This window comes from Phalacrocorax aristotelis, chromosome 13 (assembly GCF_949628215.1).
Source record: "Phalacrocorax aristotelis chromosome 13, bGulAri2.1, whole genome shotgun sequence".
NCBI classification, from domain to species: domain Eukaryota; kingdom Metazoa; phylum Chordata; class Aves; order Suliformes; family Phalacrocoracidae; genus Phalacrocorax; species Phalacrocorax aristotelis.
In genome coordinates, this window is record NC_134288.1 from 2,253,906 (window position 1) to 2,276,718 (window position 22,813).

The 22,813-nt window shown below is 57.5% G+C and overlaps 2 protein-coding genes across 4 annotated transcripts; one reads left to right on the forward strand and one right to left on the reverse strand.

Moving 5' to 3' along the window:
- Positions 1–842: 842 nt before the first annotated feature.
- On the forward strand, positions 843–22,755 carry LOC142064025 (sacsin-like). The gene is made up of 7 exons (XM_075108544.1): positions 843–1,124; positions 1,540–1,627; positions 1,825–1,927; positions 2,234–2,380; positions 2,751–4,083; positions 4,327–4,415; positions 5,050–22,755. Exons 1-7 carry the CDS (start codon positions 1,102–1,104, stop codon positions 15,078–15,080), a joined length of 11,814 nt encoding a protein of 3,937 aa, XP_074964645.1. The 5' UTR covers positions 843–1,101; the 3' UTR covers positions 15,081–22,755.
- Positions 17,181–19,753, reverse strand: LOC142064027 (natural cytotoxicity triggering receptor 1-like). 3 transcript variants are annotated; one of them, XM_075108545.1, is made up of 6 exons: positions 19,614–19,753; positions 19,488–19,523; positions 19,008–19,277; positions 18,490–18,762; positions 17,756–17,836; positions 17,181–17,419 (listed from the first exon to the last, which is right to left on the reverse strand). In XM_075108545.1, the coding sequence occupies exons 1-6, from the start codon at positions 19,645–19,647 to the stop codon at positions 17,181–17,183; spliced, it is 933 nt and encodes a 310-aa protein (XP_074964646.1). In that variant the 5' UTR covers positions 19,648–19,753. The 3 variants fall into 3 exon arrangements, with proteins under 3 accessions (XP_074964646.1, XP_074964648.1, XP_074964647.1); XM_075108547.1 differs by lacking the exon at positions 17,181–17,419 and adding an exon at positions 17,530–17,606; XM_075108546.1 differs by lacking the exon at positions 17,181–17,419 and adding an exon at positions 17,558–17,670.
- Positions 22,756–22,813: the final 58 nt, after the last annotated feature.

Genomic DNA, 22,813 nt, shown 5'->3' on the forward strand with positions numbered 1-22,813 from the left:
GTGCCTCTGTCCCTGACTGACCCTGGGCTCAGGGACTCTGCAGTACAGGGACAGCCCAAGTCCTTTGTTTACCAGTGCCTTTCTCAGTGCCCTCCAGGTCCTTGTACCCTCCTATTCCCTCTGTCCCCACATAGTTCTTGTGACTGGGGGATGTGCTCGGCTGCCTGTCCATGGGGACATACCGCATAGGGTCCACCAGGCAGGGACATCCCTCTAAGAAGTGACCTTTTTTAAAGAGTCAGGTGGGCTCATGGCCACCCAGAGTCTCCTTTTGACCAGTGGCACGGGGAGCTGGAAGACACCTGCTAAGACTTCCTTATATGAATCCCACCATAGCCCTTCAACCAATGGCCATGTACCCCCCCACCCCACAGCAATCCCATCCGACAGACTTGTCCCAAAGTCCTCCCTACCCCATAGCTATGCCCCACATGTACCTATCACCCATATACATGCTCCACATCCTCCCTGCCCCACTTCCATGTCTCCATGTTCTCCCACTCCACTGCCATGTCCTCCATGCACCCACCATATAGCCGCATCCCAGTGTCTCCCTGACCCGTAGCAATTCTACCCCATAGCTATGTCTCTATGTCCCCACATGCCATAGTGATGTGGCCCTGCTCAGATCAATCCCACCCCACAGCTATGCCCCACGTAACTCCATCACCCCATAGCTGTATAGCCATGGTTCCCATGCCATTGCCATGGCCCCATGGCCACGTGCCCCATAGCCATATCCCCATGGACCTTGCCCCACTGCCATACCCTAGCGGATCTCATTCCACTGCCACGGTCTTGCGGGCCCTGCCCCATAGCCATAGACCTATGGCCCCTGCCCCATAGCCATGGCCCCGGGCCCCACCTACCACCCATCGCTGTACCCTCCTGACCCTGAGCCTTCCACCCATCCCCCCCTCCCTTCCATGCTTCGGTTCTGGGTCTGGGGAAGAGCAACGAGCCCTGCGCGACTGAGAAACGAAACTACTCGGCCGGGGGGGGCGGGGCCAGGGCCGCGGAGCCGGGAGGACCCGGGCATCCCGGGGCATCTGGGGGCACCTCATCGGCGGGGACGCAGGCGGACCCTCTGCAGCCTCCGAAATGGCCCTCAAGCAGCCGAAAGCGTGAGTGGGGCTGGCGGGGGGGCACTGGGGTGTTATCGGGGTTTTATGGGGCCACAAGGGGAACGGCTGGAGGGTTCCGGCGGTCACTGGGGGCTATTGGTGGGACTGGGGGGCTCCGGGCTTAGTGGCGAGACCGGAAGGCTTACTGAAGGAGGTGGGGATTACGGGGGGCTCAGGGCTTGCTGGGGGGATATGGGGGAGTTTCAGGGTTGCTGGAGGATCCCAGGAAGAGATGGGGGACTTGGGGAGGTGTGTGTGTGTGAGTCCTTGGAGATGGTTGTTTCAGTGGGTCCTGGGAGGAGATAGGGTCCGTTGTCCCCCAAGGAGGGGGGCATCTTGGGGGATCTGAGGAGGACATGGGGATCCTGGTTACCCATGGAGCCCCCCCCCGCCCCCCCTTCTGTCTACTTTGCAGGGAGGCCTTCTGCCAACAGGCACCCATCTTCCTTGACTACCTGCACAGCATCCTGCAGAAGTACCCTGACGGGGGGCAGATCCTTAAGGTGAGACCCCCAGGGAACCCAGCCACCTGGGCCCTCTTGCCCAGCTGGGCATACAGACCCCAGGCAGTTGAGGAGGGCGGTAGTCCTTGCCCAGCACCAGTCCCTGGACCTTGCTGCCCAGCTGGGAGAGTGGGTCAGTGCTTTTTCTCTGGGGGCTAGGGGGACCAGCTGTTCAGGCACTGATTCTCTTAACCCAGGAGCTGGTGCAGAACGCGGACGATGCTGGCGCTAATGAAGTTGTGTTTGTGTCTGACGAGCGGGAGTTTGACATCACCGGAGGGGGCCTGGAGGGCACCCAGGGTGAGAGGCGCTACGGGCACCGGGAGAGTCTGGACGAAGCACAGGGCTGGCACTGGCAGGCACTGGGAGGGATTGGGGGATACTATTGAAGAATTGAAGAGGGATCAGAGCGGAACTCGGGGAACTGAAACCAATGAGGTGTTCTGGGATGTGCTGGGGGCACTGAGGCTACTGGGAGGACTCGGAGGTAGTGGGGGCACTGAGGAGGTTTCTGTGGGACTGGAGGGGGGACTGAAACTGTGGGGACACTGAGTGTGGGTTGTACGTGTCCCAGGTTTCCCCTAACCCATGGTCCTGACCCCCCAGGCCCAGCACTGCTGGCCTACAATGATGCCGTGATGTCCCCCCGGGACTGGACAGGGCTCCTGCGCCCAGGGGTGTCTCACAAGCAGAAGGACCCCAGCACCGTGGGGCGCTTTGGCCTGGGCTTCACTTCTGTCTACCACCTCACTGGTGAGCGGCACTGGGGGCCTCAACTGCAATTGAACTGGGGACATGGGCTGTACTGGAGGCTCTGAACTACAGGGCTGTGGAGTACTGGGGGGGCACTGAGGGAGTGCAAAGTGGAGGGATGTGTCTGAAGTGAGGAAACCTGGAGCACCAGGAGGCTGGGGGGAGGCTGGGTGGCAGTGGAGGGCAAGGCTGCAGCGGCAAACTGAGGGGGGACTGATGAATTGGGATTAAGTTTGGGATCATGGGAGGCACTGTGGGGTTGAATTTGAGGGTACTGGGTGGGCACTTGGGGCACTGATGGGTCTGGACGATCTGGGGAGGCAGTGGTGTCCTTGCCATTGCTGTTACCTCATGGTTCCCATATCCCCAGACCTGCCAGGTGTGCTGAGCCCCCCGTCCTTGGGGGTACTGGACCCGGAATGCCAGGTGCTGCTACTTGCCGGTGCCCGCTGGGATGTCTCTGCAGCCCAGGACCTTCCTGGCCTTTTTGAGCCCTTCTGGGCTGGCCTAGAAGCTGTGGGACAGCACCGTGACTCTGCCCGGGGCACCCTCTTCCGCTTCCCCCTCCGCCGGCAACCCTCGGGAATTTCTGCAGGGGTCTCCAATCCTGAGCGCCTCTGTAGCCTTTTCCAGACCTTCCTCACTGAGGCCCCTCTTGCCCTCCTCTTCCTCCGCCATGTCCGCCGCATGGCCCTGTACCGCGTGGCCCCTGATGGGGTCCAGACCCTCGTGGGGACCCTTGCGGCATCCTCTCAACCTCTCCCTGTCCCAGGGCCATCAGGGGATGCGGGGATGAGTCTGGCATGGCGCCTGGTGGCCCTGCATGGGGATGGGGTGGGAGATGGGAGTGAATGGCTGGTGGGCACGGGCAGGGCAACAGAGGGGCCAGCTGTGGCACTGGGCGCAGGGCTGGGGTGCTGCCCCGAGCTGAGCCTGGCGCACCCTCTCCATGGGCCCTGCCAAGGGCGGCTGTGCTGCTTCCTACCCCTGCCAGCCACGGAGGAGATGGCCACAGGGCTGCCCGTCCATGCCAGCGCCCCTTTTGCCCTCTCCGATGACCGCCGCCACCTCCGCTGGCCCGAGGAGGGTGAGGAGGGCACGGAAGACGCCCGCTGGAATGCTCTGCTGCTCCTTGGCCTTCTGCCGCGGGTCTACGGCCACATGGCTGTCGTGGTCACAGCTCTGCCTGGCACAGAATCGTACAGCATCTGGCCAGACCCAGAGTGCACGCCCAACAGTGGCCGCATCCGCAGTTTGGTGACCCATGTTTGCCGGGAGCTGGCGGCTGCCCACACCCTGGTGCCAGCCACGGAGGGAGCCACAGGGCGGCTGCGGCCCCCTGAGGCTGTGCTGCTGCCGGAGGCTGGAGGCGATGTGGCTGCACGGCGGGTGGTCCAGGCCTTGCTGGTGGCAGCTGGGGAGCCAGTGGCTGATGTCCCAGCCCACGTCCGGAGGGCACTGGCTTTGGGGATGGCAGAAGGCATGCGGGAGGCCACGGCGGGCCATGTGCGGGAGGTGCTGCGGCACCACGGGGCCGTAGGCCTCCCAGCTGCCGACCGGCTCTCCCTGCTGCGCTACGTGGCCAGGGATGGGTGCCATGCTGAGCTGCGGGGTCTCCCCCTCCTGCCTCGTGCCGATGGGACCTTCGTGGCCTTTGGGACTGCGTCAGCCATTGTCTACATGGACACGTCCGACTGCCCCAGGTGAGGCCGCATCCCCAGGCAGCCCCCTTCCCTGCAGGAGTGGGCAGGTGAGCCGGTTGCCCAGGGTGCAGCTCCCGCTCTTGAGCTGAAAGTGGAGCCAGGGTCAAACCTCGACGTTTGGGTACCTCACCACCCTCATCCTCTCCCCCAGTCACACCGAGTGGCAGCTGAGCCAGGTGTCCAGGAAGCTGCCTGCCCCCCATTACCCCTCTAGTTCCCCAGCACCTCTGTTTGTTCCCACAGGGAGCTCCTGCCCGGCCTGGCCGGGTCCTTTGTGCCCTCAGACCTGGAGCCAGGCTTGGACAGCCTCCTGCGAGGCATTGCCAAGGCGGGTAAGAGACGGGGGCCCTGGCCCACCTTTGGATCCCCTAATCTCCCTCTAAACCCCAACGTCCCTAGGCACACTTGTACACCCCTGGGCTCCTCTGCAGGCCCAATATTGCCCTGTACCACACTGATATTCCTTGTACACAGCTGGGGTCCCTGATCGTGCCTGAGGTCCCTTTCATGGCTTCCCCCATCCATTCAACAGCACTCCAGATCTTGAGTCTCACTGCCGCTCTCCATTTTGGGGTGTGTTGTCTGAGCCCAGGGCCACCTCTCCTATCCTGCATCTCCCTGTGTCTCTGGGGACTCGCCTGTCCTTGCTGTTCTTCCCACATTCCTCCGTCCCATCTGTGCTCCCTCGGATCCTGGGTCTCTCTGTGTTTCCCATCTGAGGATCCCAATACTGGTCCCCCTAACACCTCTTTCCCTCAGATCTCCTGTATCACCACCGGTCTGGGGATGCCCTGTTCCTCCTACTTAGCGTATCCGCTGTCCCTCCAGAGCCCAGGTCCTCCCATCCCCAGTATGGGGGCCCCCCATGCCCTGCAGATCTCAGGTTCTTCCCCCAACATCCTGCGTCCCTCTGCCAGGTCCCAGGTCCCATGTACTGCTTGTCCAGCCTCTGCCTCCTACACACAGGTCTCTTCCCCAACCTGGTTCTGCTGGACCCAGCCGTGACTGTCCAGACCCTACGCTCGGCTCTGCCCCTGACCTGGACATCCCAGTCTTCAACCCCAGTGACCTGGTGCCCAGCCCAAGGCCTCCCCCAGCCTCCAGCCTCCTGGTTCCCAGCCCTGTGGAGATTCCTGGCCAGCCACGTGGAAGACCTAGGCCCTCTGGAGGGACTCCCTCTCATCCCCCTGTCCCAACTGGATACCCCCAGCATCCGTCTGGCTCCACTGATACCCCAGTCCAGTCTTATCTTCCAGGCATGGGAGGACCAGTGCCTGCCATCTGCTGTGGCCTCTGTCCTGGAGGTCCTGGGTTGTTCAGTGGTGCCGCCAGGCATGTGGCATCGCTCCCTGCCCTACTATGTCCTGCCTCCATCCCCACTCAATGCCCTGCGGGCCCTAGGCAGGCAGGGGACTTCAAGTGTGGCCTCCCACCTGGCCTTACTGCCTGCTGCAGATGTGCTCACCCTCCGGCTCTACCTGGCAGACATCCCATCCCTGACAAAGCAGGACAGGGACACACTGGCTGCTCTGCCCCTCTTCATCGCACTGCCGTGCTTGGCCACCCCGCAGCCCATGGAGCTGGTACCAGCCGGTGCCACCCCAGCGCTGGAGCCAGAGCTGGAACTGCCGAGAGATGTGGTGCTGCCGAAGGCCATGTTGCAGTGCCGGGATGAAGTTGACCGGCGGCTCCTGGGGCGGCTTCAGAGGCCCCTCATCAGTGCAGCCCACATGGCGCTGGAGGCCATCAACGCCGTGGCCGAGGGCGCCTATGCAGGGCGGGCAGCTGAGATACAGGCTCTGCTGCTCTGGGTGCTGCAGCATGGAGACATCCTCTTTGCACAGAGCCCCTCACTGCAGCAGGCCTGCAGCAGGCTGGCCTTCCTGGAGACTCCCAACGGCCCCAAATGCCCGCAAGACCTCTACGACCCCTGCGAGAGCACCTTGCAGGCACTGCTGGGCCCTGAGCACTTTCCTCCTGCTGCCTTCCACAGTCCGCCTGTCCTCCGTGCCTTGAAAGCCCTGGGTTTGCGGCATGGTGAGGGCTGCCTCGTGCCTTCAGACATCCTAGAGGCTGCAGCAAGTGTGAGTAAGGGTGACGCAGCGGCTCTGGACAGGGCTCAGGCACTGATCGAGGTCTGCAACTGCCCCAAGGAACTGGCTGGCTTCAGCGCTGAAAAGCTCAGGCAGCTCCAGGAGCTGCCATGGGTGCCTCGTTCCAAATGCACTGGAAATCCTGGGCAGCCCTTCCTGCCCCCCAAGGAGCTGCGGTCCACCCAGTACCAGGCCTTGGTGGGGCTTGCCATGCACCTGACTGGTGCCTTTGTGCCAGAGGCAGAGAAGAAGCTGGGGCTGAGCCAGACACCACCGCCAGAGAGAGTGTGGGAGCAACTAAGACAGCTGGCAGCATGCAGCAACATGGATGAGGTAGGTCCTGCACTCCGGCCTGTCTACCAGCACATGCAGGAAGACTTGAAGACCTTTAGGGCTGCTCCGGATGATGCTGTCGTGTGGACTGGTGCTGGGTTTGTCCTGCCATGTGATGCTGTGCTGGGCTATCCAGAGAAGCTGGAGCTGGGGATGCTGGTGCCCTGCGTGCCCCCTGACTTCCTGCCCTATAGCTGCCTCTTCAGGGCTTGGGGGGTGGAGGCAAGGGTGAGTGAGGAGAGGGTGGTTGCAGCTCTGCGCCGCCTGGGCCAAGACATAGACACACGCAGCTCAAGAGCTGGCACTGCAGCAGAGTTGGAGGTGGCTCTAGCTGTCCTGGAGTGGCTTAAGAGCCAGGGGCACCATGGCGAGGGCACAGTGCCGATTCCTGTGAGGATTCTGGATGGCTCAGGCTTTGCCCTCCGCCCGGCTGCCTCTACTGTGTACCTGGACATGGAGCTGGAGGCAGAGGAGGATGTTCAGGAGGTGGTACATGAGGCAGTGCCATGCAGCACGGCCAGATTCCTCGGCACGGAGCTGCTCAGCACGCGGGTGCTAGGGCTGGAGCCATTTACAGCCTGCGGCCCCTCAGAGCCCATCACCTTACGGCTTCACAACATCCTCCAGGAGTATGGTGAGGAGGGTGACCTCTTCACAGAGATTGTCCAGAATGCAGAAGATGCTGGAGCTACTGTGTGCCGCTTCCTCCTGGACCTCCGACACCCCAGAAAGGCCACCTCTGGGCTGCTGGACCCTGGCATGGCTGCCTGCCATGGCCCAGCCCTCTGGGCCTACAACAATGCCCTGTTCACGGAGGATGACCTCCGTAACATCACACGGGTTGGGGCTTCTACGAAGGAGGGCCAGGCAGGCCAGATCGGGCGCTTTGGGCTGGGCTTCAGCTCTGTCTACCGTGTCACAGATGTGCCAGCAGTGCTGAGTGGGGAGACACTGCTCATCTTTGATCCCAATGGCACCCACCTGGCCAAGCACATCCCCAGGGCCGGCTGCCCTGGCATCCGCCTGGACTTCTCCAGCCGACCACGCATCCTCCGTGCCTTTGCTGAGCAGTTCTGGCCGTACCATGGTGTCTTTGGGTGCCACCTGCCTGAGCCAGAACCCTTTCCAGGGAGCCTTTTCCGCCTGCCTTTTCGCACTGAAGAGGAAGCTGTGACATCACAGATTTGCTCAGAGGCCTTTGGTACAGAGCGCATCCAGTCCCTTGGCACCAGCTTCCTTGGCTCGAACCGACTCCTGCTGCTCTTCCTGCAGAGGGTGAGGGAGATGTCCCTGGAGATGCTGCCAGACATGGCTGCCTCTGCAGAGGATACCGTGCCTCTGGCCATGCTGTGGCAAAAGGAGATCCGAGACTTGGGGTCCTCTGGGGAACCCTCAAGCTGGGCAGCCATCAGGCAGCTTACAGCCCGTGAGGAGGCATCCAAGACCACATGGCACTACCTAGTTTTGGTGTGTAAGGATGATGGGGAGTTGCTGGAACTGTTTCACCGGAACACACAGGCAGGGCTCCATCCTCTACCTCCCATGGCTGGTGTGGCCCTTCCCCTTGCCCTTACTGCAGATGGCAAGTGGGTCCCACATCTGGGTGCTGAGGAGGGGCAAGTCTTCTGCCACCTTCCCATGCCAATTACCTCAGGGCTGCCAATCCACGTGCATGGGGCCTTCAGCATCCTCTCAAACCGCAAGGGGCTGTGGGACACAGCAGAGCGGGGTGAGTGGAACCGGGTGCTGCTCCGCAATGCCGTGCCAGTTGCCTGGCTCCGGGCGCTTGACCACCTCCGCACCATGCATGAGGCAGGTGAGTTGAAGAACTATGAATATCATGTCTTCTGGCCAGACACTGACACTGCCCGTTACCCATTTACGGAAGCTGTGACTGGTTTCTACCATGCTGTGGCAGCCAGGGATGGCCCCAGGCTCTTTTCTGATGGCTACTCATGGTGCTCACTGCAAGATGCCCGCTTCCTTCACCAGGCTGTGGTCAGACACCCCAAGCTGGGTGCTGTGGCAAAGCGTGTCTTTGCCACCACCCTGCCCCATCCCTGGTTAGCTGTGACCTTGCCAGAGAAGGTGCGGAGGGGCCTTGGGAAGGCAGCGGATGCTGGCACCTATGACTGGCCCCGCTTTCACTGCGAGCTTGTGCTTCCCAACTTGAAAGACCTGTTGGCTGTTGACCGGGACCCACTGCTTCTCCATGCGCTGGATATGTCCCATGATGATGTGGACAAAGTGCTGCAGAGAGTGCCCTGTATTCCTGCCACCCCTCACGGCCACCTGCAGCTCATCAATTGCCTGGTGCATCCCAGAGGCCGCATTGCCTCTTTATATGACCCTAAGGATGGGCGCTTCCCCACTGGGGATGCCTTCCTCTCCCCAGAAAGACTAAGCCGTCTGGAGAGGCTGGGCATGGTTAAGGACACAGTAACCCTGCCTGAGCTGCTGGAGCGGGCAAAGACAGTGCAGCTTATCTGGACTGAGGACTGTGCCCAGGGCTGTCAGAGGGCTACCTGCATCCTTGAGCTGCTTCAGGATGCAGTGGAGGAGAGGGTGAACAACACCATTCAGGCAGCTTTCCAGACTGTGCCCTTGCTCCCCGGTACACTGCCAACTGGTGAACATGTGCTGTTGCCAGCTGCCCAGCTCTACCATCACCTCCATGCCCCACTAGTGGGACTTGTCCATGCTACCTTGGCTCCTAAAGTGCTGGGAAAAAAATTCAGCCTTCCCAAGGAGGTTGCATCCTTCTTGGGGCTGGACCGGCAGCCACCAGCAGCTACAGTCCTTGAGCAGCTGAAGGCACTGAGCTGTAGCTCCAACGCTCTCCCTTTGAAGACCCTGCAGGAGAGTGCCTGCTGCTGCTACAGTTACCTACATGAGCTGCTCCAGAGAGATCACGCCAGCTGGGGTGAGGTGGCTTCTGCAGTGGCCCAAGGGGAGCCCTTTATCTTGGTGGGCTCCCGCTTTATGCCGGTCACAGCTGTGGCTAAGATGCTGTTATTTAAGGCTGCCCCATATCTTCACCAGCTCCCAGAGCAGTACCAACACTACAGCCAGCTCTGGGAGTGTGTAGGCCTGCGCCACACATTCACCTGGGATGATTACGCCCAGGTGCTCTGCATCCTGGCAGAGATGCATGCTGGAGAGCCACTGCCTGCTGCAGAGCTGGCTCTGGCCTTGAGGCTGGTGTCTTGTGGCCTGATGGCAGTTGACAAAAAGCCAGATGCCTACCAGACCCAGCAACTCTTTCTACCTGACCAGGAGGGCATTTTGCGTCCACGGGACAAGCTCCACTTCAATGATACACCATGGATGCCAGTGGACAGAGATGTCCTGCTGTGTCATGAACAGCTGTGCCGAGCCACAGCCCTGCACTTTGGGGTGCCTACTACACGCCACCGGGCACTGGAGAAGAGCCGCCTGCTCACTGCAGATCTGAGCCTCTGGGTGCAGCCATTTGGTGCCCATGAAGACTTGCCTACACGGCTGAAGAACATCTTGGGTGAGTACTCAGCAGCCCCTTGCGATATGGTGAAAGAGTTGCTCCAGAATGCAGATGATGCTGGTGCGGCGCTTGTGCATTTTGTGTGGGACCGCCGGCAGCACCCCGTGGATACCACTTTCAGTGAGAACTGGAACTTCCTGCAGGGCCCTGCCCTCTGCATCTACAGTGACAGACCCTTCCAGCAGCAGGACATTGAAGGCATTCAGCAACTGGGGGTAGGTGGCAAGCGAGGCCGGCAGGACGTCACAGGCAAATATGGCCTTGGCTTCAACACTGTCTTTCATTTTACTGACTGCCCAGCCTTCCTTACTGGAGACAGTGCCCTGTGTGTCTTTGACCCCCATCTCTACTACGTGCCCGGAGCCACAACTGAGAGGCCTGGCGGGATGTTTGCTGTCCACCATGAATTCAAGAGGACCTTTCCAGACATTTATGGCACCTTCCTACCTTCGTTCTTCAACCTGAACCAGGGTGTCCTTTTCCGGCTGCCCCTCCGCACTGCAACTGGACCTGCCATCTCCAAGGTATCCGACATGGTTGTGCGGGACCAAGACATCATGGCTGTGGAGACAGTACTGGCTGAGGAAGGTGAGGACTTGATGCTCTTCCTCCGGCACCTCCGCACCGTGATCTTCTCTGAGATCCCCCCAGATGGGGGGCAGATGTTGGAGAAGCTGCGGGTGGCCACACAGCTGACAGATAGTGATGCAGAGCTAAGACAGGCTTTCCAAATGAGATTGAGCCAAGCCATGGATGGGTTTGGCCCCACCTCTGTCTCCTATATCATGAGAGTCAAAACCAGCAAGTCCAGGGCCAGCACCATGTGGAGGGTGATCTCCCAAATTGGGGTGCAGGAAGGGGCTGAGGAGTCTCCAGTGCCTGGGCAGATGCCCTATGGGACTGTGGCTGGCTGCCTGACACCATTGGACTTGAACAAAGTCAAGAGCAAAGCTTTCTGCACCCTGCCACTGCCGCTGACCACAGGGCTGCCTGTGCACATCAATGCCAACTTCTCTGTGAATGCGGCCAGACGCAATCTCTGCCAGGACCCAGGCAGCACAGAGGCAGCCTGGAATGACTTCTTGCTCCGTCACTTGGTGACTCCACTATACTGTGCCTTTCTCACCAGGCAGTGGAAAGCCCTGGGGCCTGAAGGGCTCCAGTTCAGGTCTCTGAAGGTCTGCCAGAAGCACCTTGTCTCCCACTACCTCCAGTTCTTCCCTACTGTTACAGAGGTGCTCCCTACCTTTCAGGACCTGGTGAGGAATGTCTACAGGCACCTCAGTCATGAACGCCTGCCCCTGGTGCCAGTGTACCATGTGAAGCCCCCTGACAGCATGGTGACATTGACCTGGGCATGTCCAGGTGGTGGGGATGTGCTAACAGAGCCATACTTCCTCCAGGAGAAGCTTGATCCAGCTCTCCAGGAGGTGCTGCAGCACCTGAACATGAACCTGGTGCCATCATTTGCCCAGCTGCAGCTGATCTATAAGGGATTCATTGAAGCCCAAGTGCAGGCTGTTGCCTTGCAGCCAGCCTCTCTCCGGTGCTTCCTCCAGGCCCTGGCCAGCCCCCTGCCCTGCGTGCTGGCTGAGACACCCCTGAAGACCCCAAGGAGCTGTTCTGTCCTGCTGAAATACTTCCTTGAGGTCAATGCAGAACTGGAAGGCCTGCCCTTGTTGGCCACACATGATGGCTGCCTGAATGCCCTCAGCACCCACCACCCAGTCTTCAAAAACACCTTTGCCCACCTCTTCCCCCACCAAAGCCATCGCTTTGCTGATAAGTTAATTTCTGACTTGACCCTGCCTTGCTTTGTGAAGGACCTTGGCCTCCTGGAGGTGATACCACTCATCCAGGAGGCACTGGGTCAGCTGAAGAGGACCACAGAGGAGGAGTGGCTCAAGGAGCTGTGGAAGTTATTCAGTGCTGTGGTCAACACAGCGGAGGGCATGGATTCATTCATGGATGGTCTCCGGGATACGGTGGTGCTGCCTGTTCAGGGCTATGAAAGAGACTCGAAGCAGCTACTGGCACTATCCTCCCTCCCCAGTGTTCTTTTTAACTGTGACTCAGAGGTGGCCAAGGTGCTGCACAAACTGGGCATCCCTGTGCTCCAGAAGTCCCTGCTGCCTTTTTGTTTTGCCTACAGCTACCTGAAGAAAAGGACACTGCAGGCCACAGAGCCCAAGGCTGTGGTGGCCCAGCTGGCGGCCACCAGAGATGATCTCCGCTGGAGGGACTTAAATGAGAGAGATGTTTTATTCCTGCTGTACTTTGTGCAGGGAAAACTGGATTTGGTGGCACTGGAGCAGCTCAAGCTCCTGCCTCTCTTTCGGAAGTATGGTGGGGGCTATGTACCTGTGGCATCCTACCGCAAGGTGCTGTTGCTCAAAAGCCATTTTTCAGAACTGCCCCTGGGTGTCCAAGCCCTGTACAACCTGGAGAAGGGCATGTTGCTGCTCACAGCAGACAAGATCTACCTGAATCTGCACGAGAATTTGCAGTGGAAGCTCATAGATGACCAGCAGCTCTTCTTGACCGTGGTGCTGCCCCGGCTGTCCCAGCTCACAGCTGCAGAGCTTATGGAAGCTGTGCGCTTGTTCCTTACCCTGCGACACCACTATAAAATTAAGTTCAACAAAGATGATGTGGCAGCTTTTCAGACTGTGGCCTTTATACCCGATGCCAACGGTGTGCTGCGCCTGGCCTCCTACTTCTATGACAACACACCCTCCTTCTGCACTCTGCGGCTCCAACACCGCTTTGTCCCTGAGTCTTTCTTTAAGGAACTAGGTTACAACCAGAATGCTGCTCAGGGCTTCCTGCTTGAGGCAGGTGTCTGCACCAACCTCTCTGTGGAGGATTTTGTGGCACTGGCCCAGGAGATAGAGCATGAAGCCACTCAGGCTAGGTGCCACACTGAAGAGCTGCTGGCGCGACAGCAGGAGATGCACCAACAGCTTGTTAGCCTGTTGAAGAATCCATTGCCAAAGCATTTCCTACAACAAATTGCCTCAATCCACTTCCTGCCTCCACTGGACATCCCCCCAGATTTGATGAGCCTCCATCCCCCTTTTGCAGCCTGCAGGAAGCCTGTGGCCCTGAAGGGCAGCGTTTACTGCTGCAAAGAAGATGTGGCTGAGCTCCTGTGGACATCAGCCACCATCCTGCCGAAGTCCTTGGAGCTCAAGCAGGACGAGCTGGAGGCCATGGGAGTCTGTGTAGAGATACCCACTGCCTTGGTGGTGGCCAACCTGGAGCAGGTGTGCAGGGCAACATGCCAGACGCCTCACCAGGTGAATACACGGGTCAGAGTGCTCAAGAAAGTGTACCAATTCTTACAGATCCATCTGAAGGAGGTAGATGCAGAGCACCTTGCTAAGTTGCCTGTGGTGCTGGCCAAGTCAGAGCACATGGCCATGCCGTGTCAAGTGGTGACATCACTCCCAGATGAGGCTGACTTTTACCCTTACCTCCTCACGCCTGACCCACGCGTGGCTGTCTATGGAGACCTCTTGAAACACCTTGGGGTGGTCCTGCTCCCCACACTAACTCACTACAGCCATGTCCTGGCCCAAGTCTACCAGGAGAGCCATGTGAGTGGGACCCTCAATACTACCCAGAAGAAGACAGTCCTGCTGGCCACACAGCACTTCTTCCAGCTGCTGCGGGAGGCACAGGAGCCCCCCGATTTCTCCACTGTGACTGAGCTGTACTTGCTAAGCACTGCTGACTGCCTAGAGCCATCCCACAGGCTATACTTCAATGACTGCGTGTCCTCAAGTACCTTTAGGATCTTGGAGAAGACTTTTGTGTTTATCGCTGAACTGCCAGTGACCGGGTGTAATGCCTGGTGGCTGCTGCAAATGCTACCACAGCACCTGCGGCCACGGGCGCTTTCAGAGGTCACAGAGCAGCAGCTGGAGGAGGGCGGTCTGCAGCTATGTTGCTATGGTTCTCACTGCCCTGGGCAGAGGCGTCTGCAGACCCTCCTGGTATCACCATGGTTTAGGATGGGGCTGGAAGCCTTGCTCCGGTGGCAGAGTCACAGGGCTATGGCAAGAATGGAGGGGGATGGTGGCTTTGCAGTGGAGCAGCTGAAAGTGCAGTGCTGCAAGGACATCCGCACTGTGCTGATCCACCATGGTGCAAAGGTGGAGGGCAGCTCCCAGCCACGGGTCATCCATGTGAGCCTGTCTGATGGTGCCCAGCGACTCCTCTACATCCGGCATGCAGATATGGTGCTGAACCGGCACCAGCTGAGGGTCGTGGAAACACTAGCGCAGGAGATCAATATCATCCTGGGTGGACAGCTGGAAGCACCCGCCTTGTCAGTGCTGCGTGAAATGCTGGTCTGCCAGGAGCCACAGGATGTGGTCTTTGTTCTGGAGGAGAATGACGTGGCACTGGTTGGTGCTGCACCAGAGTTGGAGCTGGAGCTGGAGAAGCAGCTGCAGGAGGAGGCTGTGGCAGAAAGGAAGCCATGGAAGGATTGGCACAGCCTGATGCCAGAGGCGAGTGGTGATGGGGATCACAGGCTCGCAACCTTGTGGCAACCAGGGGCTGTCAAGCAGCCAAAGGTGTTGCAGGACCTCTGTGGCCAGTACAACACTGCAAGCGCCATGGAACCAACTCCATCCATCCCAGAAGCCCAGCGGTGGCTGCGACAGGCCGAGAATGACCTGCAGGCAGCTCACAATGACATCAGGCACTGCTGCCCCAACTGGGTCCTCTTCAAGGTGCATCAGGCTCTGGAGAAGGCGCTGGTGGCTGCTGTACTTTGCCATGGTGAGGCCTCTAAGGCCCCAGTGGGGCTGGTGGGGCTGGCCCAATGGCTGGAAGCAGTGGAGCCAAAGCTGAGAGGCCTGGCAAAGAAGGTGGAGTGGTTGCACGGCTGTGGCGTGGATGGCAAGGCCACACAGTACCCGAGTTACCACCCCTTCCCCATCACCCCCAAAGAGGCCTTTGACAGTGTGGGTGAGGAGGAGATACTGCAGCAGGTGCAAGGAGTGCTGGGGAGGCTGCAGGACCACGTGGACAGAATGTGAGGACGTCCCCACAGAGGGGGCACTGGCAACTGGGCCATGGGACCACCATGGACCCACCATGGACCTGTCATGGACTCACCACAGACAATTCCAGACTGCCCAGCCCTGCAGCAGGGCTGGACTAAGGTAGGAGGGATTTGGGGACGGATAGGGGGTCTAAGGCTGCTGAAAGTCACAGGGTGGCATGTGCTGTTGGCATGCCTTGAGAGCAGGGGAAATAAAGTACAATAATAAATGTTGCGGTGCTGGTAGAGCCTTCACTAACAGTGTGGTCAGGGGACATGGAGAAGTGGTAGGTGACTTGGGGTGTGTGGAAGGTGAAGCTGGCAATGAAGGGGCTTAGAGGATTGTGGTGGGTTGACTTTGGCTAGCCACCAGGTGCCTAGGAAGCCACTCTATCACTCCACCTCTTCAACAGGACACAGACACATAATGAAAATCTCATGGGACATGATAAGGACAGGGAGGTCACTCACCAATTGCTGTCACAGGCAAAACAGACTTGACTTGGGGAAATGACATTAATTTATTGCCAGTTAAACAGAGTAGAGTAATGAGAAATAAGAATAAACCCAAAATACCTTCTCCCACACCTCCTTTCTCCCTGGGCTCAACTTCACTCCTGACTCTTCTATCTCCTCTTCCCCGAGTGGTGCTGGGGGATGGGGAATGTGGGTTGGGGTCGGCTTGTAAGACTTTGTCTCTGCGCTCCTTCCTCCTCACACTGTTCCCCTGCCCCAGTGTGGGGACCCTCCCATGGGAGACAATTCTGCACTGATTTCTTCAACATGGGTCCTTCCCATGGGCTGCAGTTCTTCAAGAACTGCTCTGGCATAGGTCCTTTACTTGGGGTGCAGCCCTTCAGGAACAGACTGCTCCAGTGTGGGTCCCCCACAGGGCCACAGGTCCTGCCAGAAGACCTGCTCCTGCATGGACTCCTCTCCACAGGCCGCAGCCCCTGCCAGGAGCCTGCTCCAGTGTGGGCTCTCCATGGGCTGCATCTCCACCAGCTGCACTGTGTTCCACTGTGGTCCTCCATGGGCTACAGGGCAACAACCTACGTCACCATGGTCTTCACCATGGGCTGCAGGGGAATCTCTCCTCTGGCACCTGGAGCACCTCCTTCCTCTCCTTCTTCACTGACCTTTGTGTCTGCAGAGCTGTTTCTCTCTCATATTCTCCCTCCTCCCTCCCAGCTGCTGTTTCACAGTGGTTTTTATCCCTTCTTAAATATGTTATCACAGAGGCGCTACCAACACTGCTGATTGGGTCGGCTTTGGCCAGCAGCAGGTCCAGCTTGAAGCCAGCTGCAACTATCTCTGGCCGACATGGGGGCAGCTTCTGGTGTCTTCTCACAGAAGCAACCCCTGCAGCCCTGCCACTACCAAAACTTTGCTACATAAACCCAATACAAGGATGATGTGGTGGTCTCAAGGGGAGCATAGGGGACTCAAGAGGGCACGACGAAGGTGAAGTAGCAAGACGGGCTTGAAGTTTCAACAGGCTGGAGTCATTGCTGTAGGCCCAGAGGCCATCACCAAAGTCAAAGTTTGATTGTGTTGGTATGTTGAGGTGAAACAGCGTGATAGGGATCATGGGTCCAGGGGTTGCCAAACTGCCATGTCATCACCTCCAATTGTTGGGTGATCCCTGCCATGAGGTCAAAGGGCAATTCCTGGGGTGACCAGATCATCTAATTGGGCCAAGACTACACGATGACGATGCCATTGCTCAGTGCTGAAGGCTCACTGTCAGGTGCCCTGACTTTCGACCTTTGAAAATAGAGGCTTATGTGCCTTCAAGGCTGGGAAGGCTGAGCATGTGGCTCCTGCCTCTCTTGTCTGTGGTCTCCCCTGTGGTGAAATAGGGTGGAAGAAGGGGCTGAGGCCAGATGTGACATCAGTGGGCAGGATGTCTGTGAGCTTCAGGAGACCATAGAAATGAGGGGTGGCTCCAATGAGGAAGATGCAGTGCTGCCACTCAGCAGGGCCCTCTGCCTCAGTGGCACAAGAACTCTATAAGCAGGACAGGCACCAAGGCTGTGGCTTCCAATGGAGGCTGGTGTGGGAGCATGGCAGCTGGGCTCCTCCATGGGACCCATCACAAGATTCCTCTGTGGGGCCCTGTGCCCTGGGCTCTAGGTTCTTCTGCCAGCTGGGTGGGAACCTTGAGGTTAGAGCAGGTTGAGGGTGCTTTGACCCCGCATGCATTTGTCCTCCCATGGGTATGAGGAAAGTGGGGGCTGAGGGAGTCCTGAACACCTGGGTCCTCCTCCAGCTTGCAGTGAGTAGGTTCCTTATGTCCTGGATGTTTGGCTGCTTCTGCCATTTGTGGACCAACTGTCCAGTGGAAAGAGAAGGGTAGGGTGAGTGCAAACCTGGACACCTGTGTTTGTCAGCCATCTGTGGGAATAAAGTCCAGGAGTTCGAGCAGGGAGCATGAACTAATGCCTTGGTTGTCTGTGTTCTCCCCAGGGCTCTGGATATCTGCATCTTCTTCTAGCTAATCAGCAAGCCACACCTCCCTCTGAGAAAGGCATACTCCAATTAGCATCTTAAGAGTAGTGGCTAATAGCGCATTTGAGAAGATCCTGAGGAGAAGCATGCAGTTATTATTATAGAAGTGTTGGAAAACCCCTCCTGTAGCGGAGAGGATGCCTGTGAGGGTACACTCACCTGAAAATCCAGTTGCTGCTTTTCTTGGCTGCTGTCTGGGGCCAGCTCTTCCCCTCCCTCTCCCGTTGGTCCGGGTGTAATCTGCAGGGGAGGGGAAGGGACGGTCAGTGGGGGACCTTGGAGGAGCCCCCCGGAGCTGCCAGAGCAAAGGTGCAACAGGGGACCCGAGGGGACGGAAGAGGTATGCGTGGGGCTCCCAGGACAAGGGGACAAGCTGGGGAGCTCCTGGTCTAAAGAGGGATAAAGGGAAGTTCACAGGGAGCAAAGGGAGCCCCCAGGTCTCCTGCCGGCTCTGCCTACTACATCCCTGCCCCGGGACACCCCCTGCCCATGGCCGCTGATCCCCCAGAGCGGCACCAAGGACGGGGAAGGAGGAGAGGAACGTGGAGCTGGCCCTCACCTGCCGCTGCCAGCCAGACAGTGCCACTGGGCTGCGACGAGATGTACAGCTTTCCCTGAGGCTGGTAGGTGTGGGCCCAGGTGTCCCCTTGCCCGCCCTCCGCCCCCCCCAGCTGGTAGCCTAGCAACCCTGGGTCTATAGGGTCTATAGGTCACCTGTAGGGTCTCTGGGGAGTTGGCAAGGCTCAAACACAGCTGAAGGAAGCTGTAGTCCTCTGCTTGGACCCCTACCACAGCGGCTTTCTTCCCCTACAACCTCTTTTCTAGTTCCCCCGGGATGTGGCAGGTGCCAGGGAGGAAGAGAAGAGTAGGATGTGGCTGGGGGGATGTCTCACCTCTCACCACCAAATCCAGGGTCTGGCTGGCAGCAGACCATTCAAGTTTGGCGAAACACTGGCAGCTGTAGCGGCCTTCCTTTTCTTTACTGACACGGGGGAGTTTGAAATTCTCTCGTTCCTCTGGGTTTAAGCGCACTGTGAAGTGGCCCTCCAGGTACAAGTAACAGGCAGCACTGGAGTGTTCAATGGCACAACGGAAAGTCACGTAAGCTCCTGCAGCCACCTCAAGCCCGGGCAGGACAGAGAGGTCAGGTGTGGGGAGATGGAAATCTGTGGAGAGAGGAGAGGACATGAGAAGGTGTGCAGGCCTTTGACATGGTGCCAGGAACGTCAGGATCTCCATGACCCCACCACCTGGCTCAGGCAGAGGTGAAGGTGGTCCCCACCTCTCCAAGACCGGGAAGAGGGGAAAACCCTGCCCACCATGTGGACGGGGAAGCCAAGTAGCGACGTGCTTCCCAGTCTGCCCCTGTGGCGTCTGGCCCCACGCAAAGGGGTAACATCACATCCCTCACCTTGCACCATGACTTCCAGGGTTTCGCTGCGAGCCAGCACAGTGCCTCCATGTATGTAATGGCAGCTGTAGGCACCTGCGTCCTGGTGGGTGGCGTTAGAGATGGAGAACTCGGCCCTGCTGCCATGCAGCTCCAGGGTACGGATCTGGTAGCCGTCCTTGTACAGCACAAAGTTCCCACTGTCACGCTGGCAACTGCAGCAGATGTTGGTGGAGCCTCCCGGTGAGATCACCCCCGGTGGCTTCAGGAAGATGGAGATTTTGGGGGCATCTGCACAGGGAGAGAAATGCTGCCAGGCAGGCAGGCAGACAGACGGAGCCCCCAGTGCCGAGCTGCCCTACGGTGAGCCTGGAGCTGGCTCTGGGCCCCGTCTCCGCACAAGGGCAAGTCTCATTCTGTGGGGCTGGGGAAGAGCCCTGGGAGATGGGCGGCGCTCAGAGATGTGTCCAAACTCCCCTTCTGCCTCCTCGCGATACTCACCTGGCGTAGCCTTGCTCTGTGTCACCAGCCAAGCACCTGCAAGAGAAACAGCCATGTAACATCCCTGTGGAGTCTCCGGAAGCCTCATGTCCCTCTCTGGGAGCCCACACAGCCTCTGGCGCTCACCGAGGGCTAGCATGTGGGTCACAGGCAGCATCATGCCCCTTTTGCTCCCCCTGTCCTCAGGTCAGTCAGGGCTTCTTCAGAGGAAGACGCTGGCCGGAGGCACCGAGCAGCTCTGTGGTTTCTTGTGGGTCCTGATACGCCCTCGTTGCCACAAGCCACCTTCCGTCCCACAGCTTGGCTTCTGCAGACACAGTTGCAGGGCTGCGTTGGTTGAACTGGAGCCAGAACGTCCCGGTTACCTGTCCAGGGCTGGGCACCCGCGATGACCTGGTCTTAGGATCCTGCGGACCTTAGGAGAGAAGCTATCAATCAGGGGCTGTTTGTTTCTCTTTCTCAGCTCCGGTCACTTGATAGGGAAATGGCTTCCTCTCAGCCCTTGCGAAACAGGGTGATGTTCTGCAACTGGGGCGGGGAGAAGAGACAGCACAGGCCTCTGAATCTTGGTGAGAAAGCTCCAACAAGTGGCATCATAAAATAGCTGTTTTATTAATAAGACAGAATAAAAAGGGGACTAGAGATAGCAATTAAATCTTACATCCCTTTGGAGGCAGGGCACCCCACTTTCCCACAGCACTGATGGACCCCGGATAGATTTTCCCGTAGCATGCTGCGCAAATCCCATCTGTGGAGGTGTGCCCAGCACCTGAAGGGGAGTAAGATTTACTTGTGATCTATATTCCTATATTCTGTCCCATTAAAGCAGATATTTTATTACTCTGTTTGTTGTCAGACCTTTCTCACCAAGGTCCGGGAAGACCTCCGCACCAAGTCGTGCCCCCTCGTCATGCCCAGAAGCCTTGCATGGTGCCCCCCGCCACAGTGTGGACCAGGGGGTGGGTGGGGGAAAGGACACCATGTCCAGCCACAGGCTGTGTCTAGGCTGTGCTCATCCCCACGGCTGTGGGGCAGGTTTGGTGGCTCCACAGAGTGGAATTGGAGGGAAGTAACATGGCTTCCCTGTTGGCCCCCTCAGGGGCTGTTTCGTCCCACCTGGCCTGTGGTGTCTTTCGATGGAGGAGGGACAGCAATATCTTCTACCTGTAGGACTGGATCCACCCCACAGGGCTGGCCCCATTCCTCATCCCTCCAGGCCTCCCAAGTCCTGTGCTGAGCAACAGCAAGGTCCTTACTCCAAATAACCGCTCGCTTCCACCACACCTGGAGCCTGGCCTCCAGGCTCCTCAGCTGCCAGCTAGTCTGGGTTGTCCAGTGGTGTGACAGAGCTCCCTTTGGCCATAACGAAGGGCTAATTAAACAGGGGAAGTTGCTTGCACGTTTGGGTGATGTGGGAGTGAGGAGAGCCGGGAAAGAATGGGTTGTGGCACTGGAGTTGTGTGGGACAAGTGGCAGCTTGTCCAGGGATCCCACACTGCTGAAGGCTGCAGCATCTGTAGCTCCCTGCCCTCCTGCCAGCTGCCGGCCAGCACATCCTGCCCTGCTCTGACAGTCTTCCCACTCCCTTCTCTCCTTCTCCCTCCCCCTCTTCTTCCTCTCCCTCTCCTATTGTTCCCCACCCCCAACATAACCTTTGCCTAAATATAGTCAATGTCTGATATCGGCTGTAGATGTCAGCTGAATGTCACTATTTCTGAAAGTGATTTTGACATAAACTCTTACTAAAATAATAAAAAAAGCACTTTCCACCACCCACCCTTCTTTAAAATACAATTCCCAGCATCTTTTTTCACCACCACGCTTTTTTTTTTATTATTTTAACAATTGCAAACTATAGGTTTAGTTTTTGTTTGCAATGAGTAAACTTTCCTTCTGCTCTCCCTTTTCTTCTTCCTTGAATTTATTCTGTGCAGAGTCATATAGAATTTAAAGTTTTAACCAGATATAAACTAGCTCATTACCAGGAGCTGAATCTGCTGATTGTGTCTTGAAAAGACAGCTTGTTCAAACCGCAGAACAGCCACACAAGAAGTAGCTGTTCTCAAGATAAAGACAGTGTTAACTTTGTCTCAACTGTTCTTGAGCTTTGTCAAGAACTTTTTAGACTCTGATGTGTAAAACATATCTACACTGAATTGCTTGATGGGAGCAGGAGCACTGTTGGTTAATGGAAAGGACCACGGATCTGCCCTCTACCTGGGAAGAGTTCTTCTGGTAAGGTTTCAGTAAGCACTTCCTCAGGGTTATTCTTCTAATTGATTATACTTTTAATAAGTGGTTTATACATTCAGACCAGCTCTGGCAAGAAGAGTTAGAGAATACCTTTATTACAAAAAAATAAAAGCAGTCTGCTGACCAAACAGGTCCACCAGTACTGAGCCTGCTGCTTTAGTAAGTTTTCCACTCACTTCACCATTCACTTATTCAGTCTATATCTCATCAGTTTGGCTACAGGGAGACGGGGTGACTGTTGAATGTTTTGTTGATCTCCCATTATTCACAGAGGCCTTCACTTCTTTGCCAAAGCCAATCAGCTTCATCAGCCATGGTTTCCCCTTGGTAAATCTGTGCTGGCTGTTCCCATTACCCTTCCCTCATTGGTGCTTGAGAGCGGGTTCCAGGAGGATTTGTTCCATCACCTTCCCAGGAGTTGCAATGGATTCAACTAGCTTGTAGTTCCTCAGACCCTCCTTTGTGCCCATCTTGAAGGCTAGTGTAATACTCTTTTCAGTTGTCAGGAGCCACCCTCTATTGCCACGATTTTAAAAAGATGATAGACAGTAGCACCCTCTGGTCCTATGAACTGGTGTATGTCTGACTGGTTCAAGAGCTCTGGCGTGATTTTGGCTGAGAGTAGCTGGCATAGTGCTGATGTTTAGTTGTTGCTAAGTAGCGCTTACGCTAGTAGAGGACTTTTTTTCAGCTTCCCGTGCTCTGCCGGGTGCACAGAAGCCAGGAAGGGAGGGGACACAGCTGGGACAGCTGACCCAAACTGGCCAACGGGATATTCTATATTGTATGACGTCATGCTCGGTATATAAACTGGGGGGAGTTGGCATGGGGCAGCAGCGATGGCAGCTTGGGGACGGTCTGGACGTCGGTCAGCAGGTGGTAAGCAATGGCATTGTGCATCTCTTGTTTTGTATGTTCCATTATTGTTGTTGTTGTTATTATTATTGTCATGATTGTTATCATGATTACTTTATCTTCCTTTGCTGCCCTATTAAACTGTCTTTATTTGAACTCATATCTTCTACTTCTGTGTTCAGATTCTCTCCCGGGTGCCACTGGGGAAGGGGGGGAAG